The 12,334-nt window shown below is 33.9% G+C and overlaps 1 protein-coding gene across 3 annotated transcripts in view; it reads left to right on the forward strand.

Moving 5' to 3' along the window:
• The window catches only part of SYT14 (synaptotagmin 14), a 149,438-nt gene extending 139,410 nt beyond the window's left edge, over nucleotides 1–10,028 (forward strand). For 2 of the 3 annotated variants that reach the window (XM_061185548.1, XM_061185545.1), the window contains exons 5-6: nucleotides 5,677–5,866; nucleotides 9,715–10,028. In XM_061185548.1, coding sequence (XP_061041531.1) covers nucleotides 5,677–5,866; nucleotides 9,715–10,028 — 504 coding nt within the window. Of the gene's footprint in view, nucleotides 1–5,676; nucleotides 5,867–8,405; nucleotides 8,463–9,714 lie in introns of all 3 variants that reach the window. The other variant, XM_061185546.1, reaches the window with a different exon arrangement.
• Nucleotides 10,029–12,334: the final 2,306 nt, after the last annotated feature.

Raw genomic sequence — 12,334 nt, forward strand, 5'->3', positions numbered from 1 at the left:
AGCACTTTTTCTAAGGTATAAATTCAGAATGAACTCTTCAGACAATAGTTTTTTGGTTTTTTGGGGTTTTTTTTTTTTTCTGTTAAATACTACTGTATTTCAGCTGGGCTTACTAAAATAGAATGTGATCGCCAAGAATCTTACCACTCTTGCTTTTTTTTGCTGGGCTTAGAGACAAGGACATTTTTGCAGCAGTAAAGCAGGGAGATAAGTTAGCTGTTTTTCTTAGGAGCAAGAAAGACCTTTCCCAAGACTTTCTCGGGACATCACTTTGTTGCACAAAATTGGCAATATGACCTCTGTGTTGATGAGAAAATATTAGATTCACATCTTATTATCTGACAGTAGGTTAATATGAAAAATGCTATACTATGAAAAATGTATTTCACAGTATTCTAACAGATGCTGCTAGTATAATAGCCTAATGTAGCAAATGCACCAAATGTGCTTGAGCATGTTTTTGACACTATTTTCATAAGTGATGATATATCCTAATTGAAACTTACTAAAATTATGTTTTCTCCTCCAACTGTCATGAAAACATACCAAACTATGTGTTTTGTGCACCCATGATTTAGGAATATAAGATTTATCTTCCTTTTGGTTCTCTCCTCTATGGTTTAGAGCTAGATTTGAAAATATGAGATTTTTATCCCTCTGAATATTAGTCCCGTGAGCTAATTCAGTCACCAAGTATGTATTAATTCTCCTTGATTACTTGTATAGGCCAACCTAGATTCAAACTTGAAGACTTGTATAAGACATTTTTAGATTTTTTAAATCTAAAAATCTAAATCTGTAATTTTTAAATCTAAAAACTTGTTATAGAAAATAGTATTATAGTCTTTTTTTTTTAACTCATGGAGTGAATCCCTTTAGGAATGTTCAAAGAAAGTCCTAAACACTTTTTTTTTTTTTTAAACCTGTCCCATGACCATTTCTTCAGCTCTCTAGAGCACAGCTTTCAAACTTTTTTTTAAAAATTATTTATTTATGGCTGTGTTGGGTCTTCGTTTCTGTGCGAGGGCTTTCTCCAGCTGCAGCAAGTGGGGGCCACTCTTCATTGCGGTGCGCGGGCCTCTCACCATCGCGGCCTCTCTCGTTGCGGAGCACAGGCTCCAGCTGCGCAGGCTCAGTAATTGTGGCTCACGGGCCTAGTTGCTCCGCGGCATGTGGGATCCTCCCAGACCAGGGCTCGAACCCGTGTCCCCTGCATTGGCAGGCAGATTCTCAACCACTGCGCCACCAGAGAAGCCCAACATTTTTATTATTGTTAATTTGTATATGTTGTATCCTTGTATCATGTAATTCTTTCATTAAGCCTTTTTTCTTGTGAAACCAAACACATAGTAGAAAAGTGGAAAAGGCAGAAATGTACAACCCATCTAACTACCATCCAGATCAAGAAATAAAACATTACCAGTACCCCTCAGAAGCCCCCATGTCCTTCCTAATCACTATTTCTTCTCTCCCCACCCCTAGAGTTAACCACAATTTTGACTTTTAAATTAATCACTTTCTTGCTCTCTTTATAGTTTTACCACCTATTCATGCATCTGAAATACTGTGGTTTAGTTTTGCCTGGTCTTTATTTGGTTTTTGTTTTGGTTTTTTGTTGTTGAAATTTACATAAATGGAACCATACAGCTAAATATCCTTTTAGGTTCAGCATTTTGCACTCAAAATCATGTTTGTAAATGTAGTTATAATTAGTTTCATTGCTGTATAGTGTATATATACTGTATGTACAGTATAGTTGCTGAATTATATGAAGTCACCACAAATTGTTTATCCATTCCACTCTTTGGGGTCATTATAAATAATGCTACTATGGACATACTTTCATATGTCTCTTGGTAAACATTGCACATATTCCTGATCGAGATGTATATATATGGAATTGACAGGTATTATGGTATGTGTATTTTTAACATTTTAAAAAAACATATCACTTTACACTATAACCATTGGAATATGAGACTTCCCATTTCTCCGTGTCCTCACCACACTATTGTTTTAGCCCAGCTATTTGTTGTGTAGTGTTAGCTCATGGTTTTAATTTCCTTTTCCTTAATTAGTAATGAAGTTGAACATCATTTCACATATTTATTGACCATTCTTTTGTGAAAGTGCTGGTTCAAGTATCTGTCAAGTGTTTTTATATTGTGTTGTCCTTTTCTTATTGATTTATAGGTATTCTTTACATATTTGGGATTTGAGCTAATTGTGAAGTATATGTGTTTCAGAGGTGTTCCACCTTTGTTGTAAATTAACTGTCTATTATGCATGGATTAATTAGTGGACTTTCTATTTAACAGTCTCTTAGACATTGTTTTATCACGTTGTCTTAAATAATGTACCTTTATTATAAATTTTGATACTCAGTAGATCAGAGCCCCCTATCTTGTAATTTATTTTATTATTTTTATTGTAGTAAGAACATTTAACATGATATCTACCCTTTAACAAATTTTAAGTGTACAGTATTGTTAACTGTAGATATAATGTTGTACAGCAGATCTCTGGAACTTAATCATCTTGCAGAACTGAAACTTTATACCCATTGAACAGCAACTCTCCATTTCCCCCTCCTCCAGCCCCTAGCAACCCCCATTCTACTCTCTGCTCCTATGACTGACTATTTTAGATATCGCATATAAATGGAACCACACAGTATTTGTCTGTGACTGACTTATTTCACTTAGCATAATGTCCTCCAGGTTCATCCGTGTTCTCACATATGGCAGATTTCCTTCTTTTTTAAGACTAAATGATATTTCATTGTATATATATACCGCATACATTTTAGAATTAGCTTGTCAAGTTCCACAAAGAAACCTGTTGAGATCTTGATTATGATTGCATTTAATGCATCAATTTGGAGACAGTATTGCAAAATTGAACCTTATAATTCATTAACATAGTATATATAACACTTCTAAATTTCTCTCAATAGTCATAGTTTTCTGTATAGAGTCCTTGCATGTCATTTGTACATTTATTCCTAGATATTTTATGTTGTAATAAATGTTATTTTGAAAAAATGTTATTTTCGGATTTGTTCCTGGTATATAGCAATATATGGATTCTTAAATTTTACCTTTGCAGGCAACTGTAATACCTCTGTGGAGTTGATTAGATTTCACGTGTGCATAACTATATAGTATGCACATAAGGACAGTCCAAGTCATTATACCTTTTATTTCATTTTATTGCCTTTCATAAGGCTAGGACCTTCACTGGCTGGAATCTCCAGTGCAATGCTGATTAGAAGTGGTAATAGTTGACATCATCGTCACATCCCCAATTTCAAAGGGGAAACATTAAAAAAAATAAGTATGATGTTACATGTTGCTCAATTTGGTTTGCTCATCGTTTATTTAGAGTTTTGAATCTAAGTTTATGAATGAGAAAATCCTGTAATTTTTTAATAATGTCCTTGTCAGGTTTTGGTTTTAAGGTTTTGCTAGTTTCTTACAGGAAACTGCGGAGTGTTTCCTCTTTTCCTGTTATCTGAAAGAGTTTGCATAAGACTAATATTATTAATTAGAATTCACTATTGTAGCCATCCAGCTAAAGCTTTTGAGTTTTATTTTGTTGGTTTTGGAAAGGTTCTTAATTGCAAATTCAATTTCTTCAGTAAGACTGTTCAGATATTCTATTTCTTCTTGTGTCCATTTTGCTTAGTTGTACTATTCTAGGAATATGTCCATTTCGTCAAAATTTCAAATTTGTTGGAAGAAAGCTGTTCTTACTCATTTTTTAAAAATCTTTTCGGGGCTTCCCTGGTGGCGCAGTGGTTGAGAATCTGCCTGCCAATGCAGGGGACACAGGTTCGAGCCCTGGTCTGGGAAGATCCCACATGCCGCGGAGCAGCTAGGCCTGTGAGCCACAACTACTGAGCCTGCGCGTCTGGAGCCTGTGCTCCGCAACAAGAGAGGCCGCGATAGTGAGAGGCCCGCGCACCGCAATGAAGAGTGGCCCCAGCTTGCCGCAACTAGAGAAAGCCCTCGCACAGAAACGAAGACCCAGCACAGTCAAAAATAAATAAAATTAATTACTTAATTTTTTTTAAAAAGCAAGTTTAAAAAAATAAAATAAAATAATTAAAATTAAAATTAAAAATTAAAAAAAAAAATCTTTTCATGGCCTATAGAATATGTAGTAGTATCTTTTTTCATTCCTGATATTTTTTCATTTGTGCCTTGTCTCTTTTTTTCTTAATTGGACTAACATTTATCTATTTTTATTAATCTTTTCAAATAACTTATTTTCATTATCATTTAGTTACCCATGGATTATTTATATTTGTATCCTTAATTTCCAAATTTATAGGAATTTTCTTCACTAGAACTTAGTTTGGATTTCTAGCTGATTCAAAAAACATTCTGAATGATTTCCATCGTTTGAAATTCATTTTTGAAATTCGTTTGCTTTTTAAAATTTATTTATTTATTTGTTTGTTTGTTTGTTTTTGGCTGCATTGGGTCTTTGTTGCTACGCGCGGGCTTTCTCTAGTTGCAGCGAGTGGGGGCTACTCTTCATTGCGGTGCACTCCTCTTGTTGTGGAGCACGGGCTCTAGGCACGTGGGCTTCAGTAGTTGTGGCTCACAGGCTTAGTTGCTCTGTGGCATGTGAGATCTTCCCAAACCAGGGATCAAACCTGTGTCCCCTGCATTGGCAGGTGGATTCTTAACCACTGTGCCACCAGGGAAGTTCCCGTTTGCTTTTTTAATGAATATTTTTGTAAAAAATCCGCTGCATGCTTGAGAAAATATATGCTTTATAGTTGTAGGATGGCGTGTTCTGCATATTACCATTAGGTCAGTTTTACTTATTGTGATATTCAAATCTTCTACATCATTACTGTATTTATTTGCCTGCTTGTTTGGTCAGTTACTAGAAAGAGTATGTGGACAACCCCACTGGTTGTGGATTTGCCTATTTCTCTTTCTAGTTCTGGCAATTTTTGCTTCTTTTATTTTGAGCCCATGTTATTAAATAATGCAAATTTGGAATTACTTTATCTTCCTGGTAAGTTTGCAGTTTTATCATTATTGAGTGTACCTCTTTATCTCTAGTAATAGTTACTGCCTTAAAGCTAACCTTGGCTGATACTAATGTAGCTACACCGATTTTCTTTTGGTTATTATTTGCATAGTAAATATTTTCCCACCCTTTTTTTTTCAATTTCTGTATATCAGTGTTTTACATATTGACTTATAAATAGCAGATTTTGTGTTTATTTAATCAAAGTCTGCCAATCTTCGTCTTTAAAGGACAGTTAAGACATTTACATTTAATGTAATTGAGTCTGAATCTGTGTCGGTCTTTTAAGGTCAATACATCTTTAAACAATTTTTTACATTCAGGAAAGAGTTCATTGACACCTATGAGTTTAAGAAATTTATCTTCTCTGATTTGTATCCAAACATGCAAGAATTTATGAGACCTTCTCATCTCCTGTCATTCCTTTGACTGCTGTATAATGAAAAGAGATCCAGGAACTAAAATATGCTAAGAACATTTCTAATCTAGTGTTTTGGGAATTTTGGTTACAACTCTTGTTTTTATCATGACTTATCTACCTAATTCCAATAAACAGGGCATTACCAATATATCTATTAATATATCTTTTTTTACAAAATACTATAAAGATTTCATTTTTGATTGCAGGGCTGTGACTCCCAAATGAGCGTGTCAGAAGTCTCCTGTAGTGAAAGTACATCCTCCTGTCAGTCTCTTGAACATGACTTGGTTCCAGAAATTCTCATTGGCCTGCTTTATAATGCCACAACTGGAAGACTATCAGCAGAAGTGATAAAAGGCAGCCACTTCAAAAACTTGGCAGCGAACAGACCACCCAGTGAGTGAAAAATATTTTTCTTAATTCTAGTGTTTTCTGTACTTACGAGACTCTCAGTGTAGGGGCTTCAATCCTATCATTTAGTCTTAACCAATCAATGATGGTGTAATCATCAGCTAATCTGTTTCATGTTTTCTATTTCCAGCCATTTGAGAAGTAGAAAGATCTGAAATTCAAAATATTAATTGTAAGGTGACAAGACTTTAACTTTTTCAGCGTCTGCAGAATGAATTAGCCCTATCATAGCCATTATCTTCTAATGCCAGAAAAAGTTACAGGTTTTTCTTTAAAGGTAGTAACATTCCACAAATATGATGAGGAATGCTTATAGCTGTTGTTTTTAACTGAAGATCGATGTCTTGTTTCCTGTCTGCATGCAGTACTATGAACTAATGTGTATACTTCTATATTTTTCCTTCTTTTCTCCCTTAACAATTTAAGAAAAAACTGTTTCTTCACATTTTTCCTCCTTTAAAATTATAAATCAGTACTGCCAGCAGAATCTTTTCTTAAATGGAATGTACTTTGCTTTTACCAGGACAAACAGAATAAGGAATAGTTTGGTATTTATGCTCGATGCTAGGAAAGGAAAGGTAGATGGTATAGATACCTCTGCCCTGTCTATATACCTCTCACTCTTCTCTCTCCTTATCTCTCTCCCAGCTCAGGAGGCTGGGGATAGGTTATGCACAGAGAAATTGTCACGCAGTATACCTCCAAAATTGTTTATTGTTATCTGTAGGAATAAACTGGGAAAGTAGCAGCCTCTTTATATTTCTCTAAAATTAAAGCTGTTAATAACGGCCTAAACTCAAAATTTGAAAGGAAATCTTGAGTAATAATGGCAACCTTAAATTTGTTTAACAATTTCTCACAGCCTTGCTTGAAGCAATATTTCACTCCAAGTATCAAATAATTGTTGGAGGGGAAACTTTTTCCACCCTTGAATTAACTTTACTTCTAAATATCCTAAAAATTATTTTTTCAATCAAAGTGAAAACTCATAAAAATATATTTAGTGTGCCCTCAGTAGTACTGGAAACCTCACTTCTTACATACATCATGCAATGTATCTGTCCCTTCATTAAACGTCAGAAGGCCAAAATTAGATTTATATTTCTACCCTTGGATGAGTGACCTAACTTCCCTAAGGCTGTTTCCTTATATGTAAAATTAAGGTTGTGTTTCTCACAGGGTAACTGTAATACTCAAATCGGATAAAGGCACATAAAAAGGATGGAATTATTATTGTCCCCTTTTTCCTTTCAGAAGGAAACATTCAGAGGGTGGAAAAAAGCAATTACTAGAGTAAAGAGCTTTGGAAGTGTGACTTGGTTATCTTCATTAATCCACACTAGGAATGCAAACTCAAATGGCCTGGGAAGTAACTTAAATGAGCAGAATTTGTAGATGAAAGAGAAGGAGCATGGAGAGGCCTGTGATAAATGCAGGGGTGCACACCCTGCCTTAAGACATTCAGATTCAAAATTTTTGAACACGGTCTATTATTTGGGGTTACATTTAGCCACAAGCTGTCAGTTTGCAATTCCTGCTTTAGCTAATAGTTTAATTTTTTGACAAATCTTTAACTTGAAATGCTAGAAAGCAGCAGAATGAAGTGACAGATTTGCCTTTCTGTCCTTGCTGAACCCACTCTGATAGAAACAGAGAAACACTAATCAGAACTAAAATGAAGCAGGGGGTGGGTGGAGGTAGGGATGGACAATAAACAAGTTAAGAGAGATTTGCATCCACAACATAGAGTAAATCTATCAGGTTAAAGAATAGGTTTTAGCAATTTCCATTATTTTAGAATTAGATCTTCAGTAGTAAGACAGTTCATGGTATTAGCTGGGAAGTAACTAGTAGGTAAATATAAGTCAACATTAAAACTAATTATATGAAGTAGAGTATTTATAAAGTAAAATATGACAGTTTTATCAGTTTGTCTATTGTACATAAGATTGTGACCCTTCATATATACCTAGGTTCTAAACTTTGAACTATGTTATAGACTGACTAATCCAATTTTTATCACAAAGGAACAGTGGTAACATTCAAGAACAAAAATTTTGGTAGTTCTATTTTATTTTGTATAACTTAATTTTATATTACATTGGGAGTACAAAAAAGTGTTTGAAATGTTAAATATTGCATGGATAAACTTAACAATTTAGAAAAATAATAATAATAATGATCCTTTAATGACTTTTATTCAGTCTTTTATGGTCCGATAATTTGCATGATTCTATGTTCAATGTGCTTTAGACCAAGAAAATATCATTATAAAGGTGTCCCCCTTTAAAACAGTGTAATTTTTGTTTAAGATTACACAATGACCTTAAATATTCTCATTCCATGAAATTTACCCAACATACCCTTTTTTCAACCCTCTACCTGAATTAAAATGCTAAAGTTTTGTGTTCTTCCACTCCAGTGAACAGTGTTTCCTCTTTAATTCTAACCTTTGACCCTCTTTCACCCAACAATTGACATCTGGTCATTATTTCTTTTACTGCTTTCCACCCCCTGTTGTCAGATGGACTGTTCTGTTGTCTAAAACACTTGATAGGTGGACAGGTTTATATAATCCGAGGTGAGTTCCTGTAGAGGCTAATTGGATGTTGTCTTTTCATGCAAAAACAAAATACCCTAAAACTTGCCAGCAGTGAAGCTGTCCACCATGTTGATTTCCAAAAAAAATGCACATTTATTATCTGTGGTACTTTAAATAAAACTAACTTAGAATTTATCTCTGATTATGGATGATGGTATTCAGAGTATCTATAAAACTAGCAAAACTTTTTAAATTAAAGGTTTATTTTTTCATTCATTATATTTTGATTCATAAATAGAAATAGATATTTCATGAGAAATATTGCAATTTTCATTAAAATTAATTGAAATTTTGATATGAAGTACACATGATGGATCTACATGCTGAAGATAATTTGCATGAGTCTAAAGAACTTGAAAACACAGTTGTTTGAAAAGAGGGTTTATCTCCCAAGTAACCAGGTAATGAACTGTTATGTTTCACTTGGTACACTAAACATCACATCAATTTTTTTTTTTATAATTCATGAAAATAGTTAAGATACCATACCTAAAATTTCACATTAAATTGTGCCAAAAAGGAATCCTGTAGCATTTAACTATCCAAAAAGCACATTAAATGTATTCTTGCATGAAACAAGGAGAAAGTTTTACTTGATTTGCTAAACTTTGAGCCCTTAGTGCATTTGGCTTCATTTTGGCCCTTAAATGTTTTAAAAATATATTTAAAAACCACATCCATGCAGAGATTTTTTTGACATTTCATCCTAAGCTGTTTTGATGTCATCTTTGCATTCTTGTCTTTCTCTTTTCCTCCTTACCATTTGCCTTCATTTCTATTCGTTTGTTTATTCTTACACTCTGAAAGCACAGTGGAATGCTTTACAGTGTTGTGGCTAATTGAGCTTGCTAAGTGTTTATTAATGCTATGATGTCCTGCTTAGTGAAGCTAAATGGGGGTGGGCATGGGAAGGGCGGGTAGTGGGAGGTCAAGGATGGGGGTGGGAGGGTGGAGGAAGGATTATGAGGTATACCTTTAAATTCTAACTATAATGTAGAAATAGTGAGGTTAAGATATTATTACCCCCAAAAGATTTTATGCCTACTTAGCATTCTCTGTACTTGTCACATTTTATCATTTAATCAAAATGGAATTATTGGATTTCTACTAAACATGGTATACACCATATCCTTATAAAGTATAAACACTTAATCTTCTCAGCAAGTGTTACAAGAAAGACGTTTTGAGTTTGTTTCAAATGATATTTGTGGTATGTTGTTTTTTTCTGTAGATACATATGTTAAATTAACTCTACTGAATTCCATGGGTCACGAGATGTCCAAATGCAAGACATCCATCCGCAGAGGGCAGCCAAATCCAGTATACAAGGAAACTTTTGTTTTTCAAGTAGCCCTATTTCAACTCTCTGATGTGACACTCATACTGTCTGTGTATAACAAACGCAGCATGAAAAGAAAAGAGATGATAGGCTGGATTTCTTTAGGTCTGAACAGCTCTGGAGAAGAGGAACTCAATCACTGGACTGAAATGAAAGAGTCGAAAGGACAGCAAGTATGTAGATGGCACGCATTGCTAGAGTCGTGATGACTAGGATTAATGAGCAATTGCAGTTCAAGGCAGCATCATTTCTGAGTACAACATTACTCTTCTTACCTAGTCACCTATTCTTTGAAGAATCATCTTTAACATTCTACCCAAATGCTTTAAATTCTGTGGAGAGAACATCTAATACTGACATAAATGAAGAAAAGAAGTGTCTCTAGTAGAGCTTGTTTGAGAAAATGAGAAACTTTCATCTTTCTTAAACTGACAATCCTCCAGAGCTTTAAGAGCATCCTTTTGGTTTGAAGTTAATTTTACTTTAGCAAAAGAGCCAATAATTTTATGAAAAATCAAAATTATAAATGATTTTGAAAATCAGAATTTTTAGCTGCAGCACCCTTTTAGGTCACCCTACATATTATACACAAGACATATTTTGACTGGCTCATCCCTGGTGTTCGTAATGTTCTTTAATATGAGCAAGTCATTCTCCAGCGTTGTCAGATCTAACGGTGAAAGGTTTCAATCACATTGAAAATCATTTTATTTCAGATATTTTCCCTTTGTGCACTTAGTTTTGTTGTGCCTCAGTTCTTCTCAATAACACTAAATCTAAGTGCAAGCGAGTATTCATTTTCATAAGGGAATGTTTTTTATGTGTTATTTTAAGAAAAGCTCACTTCTTCAATTGCCTCTGATTTTGCCTGATCCAAAGAGACCAAGTTACTGTACTGGTCCCTTGCAAGTCTTCTAGACAGGTTGTACTGTAGACCATGTAACTTTCTGTTGAAAGCACTTCCTGTATTCTTGTATTCCAATGTAGGAAGCTAATAGAGCAGGACTTCACTTTAAAATCTCTTTCAATGGTTGACTCTTTAAAATTGTAGTAATGTGAAAATACATTTTTTACAAACTAAAAAAATATAGTGAATAAGCTGTTGAAAATTGAAAACAATTCAAGTTAAAGAAAATTTTAATCATCTGCTCTGAGTATTTAGGAACCAACACTGCATAAAGCAGGTAGCATTCAAATAAGAAACAGTTCTCTTCACTCTTACTTCAATTTGTATTTATGATCTAAAGACTCTCCAGTTCTAAGTTTGAATCAGAACATCATGTTAAAAACAGTTCTGAGATTCCTTAAGAAGTTTCTAGTGACTTGTGACTAGATTTTATGAAATTTACAGGTACGTTCTTCAACGTGATGTCATCCTGTGCCTTCCATGTAAGTTAAATTTGCTCATACAGCTTGAAAGTTGTATTTGCAAAATTAGGCCTTCAATTTTTATAAATGTGAAGATTAGATTCCTCAGAACAGTGTCACAAGATCTTTATTTCCTCTGAAATATGTAAAAGTTGTATAATGTGCTAATTTTTTTTAAATGGCAAGGCATTTGTTGTTTTTGTATTTAGGAACTCTGATTACCAGGAATATTATAAGCTGTTTTCTTTTTAATTTTGCTTCTTATTCAATATATAATTTTATGCATATACTTTATTAAATAGACTATGTTTTGTATATATGAAAAATTTTTTTTCTCTTTCTAATTTCTAGTTAAATTAGAAACATACTATTTACCAATTACTAAACAGCGGTATATCATTGTTCCTAGTCCCAACTAAGTACTATGTATTATTATAAGCTAGAACTTGTTATTACCATAATAACAAAACCATGCATAGATAATATTACTTCAGCCTGGCTGTACTGAAAGGCCTTAAAAGAAATCCAAAAAGACAGTGAACTACTAATATTTTTTAGTTTAAAAAATGGCAGCTCTATGCATTCATACACATGAGTTATATGATAAAATACAAATGCTATATCAGGTGACATGGGGTTTAAGAATGTGTGTTAGAGAGTTGCATTAAAGGGAAAAATCTATTCTTTTATTATTGCATTAATGAGCATTTTCCAGGGTTTTATAAATGAGTTAGTTTATAAAGTTAAAACATGAATCAAATGACAAAATATCTCATGAAAGTATTTTTAGCAACAGTTATGGAAAGAGATTGGAAGGGGGGCTGTAGATTTTACTGAGAAATTGGATTTAGGCATTTGATGCTGCAAGTATCTTTTCTGGCTTTGAAACAACTAACTGCATTGCTAACAACTGGGATCGTCCTAATAATAAAGAGTTATCAGTCTTACCTGTAGCTGTAACAAAGCCTAATCAAATACATATGAGACCAGCTTGGTGCTTTCTCCTACAGCAAGGAAAAGAACACTAACTAAATGTTGTTTGTTAAATCTGTCTTTCTTCAGACTATGCCCAGAATTGTGTGTGTGTGCTTGGATATATCCTTAGAGGTTTATCTGGTCTGAGTATATCAAATCCGGTATGGCC

The sequence above is a fragment of the Eubalaena glacialis genome, chromosome 3, assembly GCF_028564815.1.
Source record: "Eubalaena glacialis isolate mEubGla1 chromosome 3, mEubGla1.1.hap2.+ XY, whole genome shotgun sequence".
NCBI classification, from domain to species: domain Eukaryota; kingdom Metazoa; phylum Chordata; class Mammalia; order Artiodactyla; family Balaenidae; genus Eubalaena; species Eubalaena glacialis.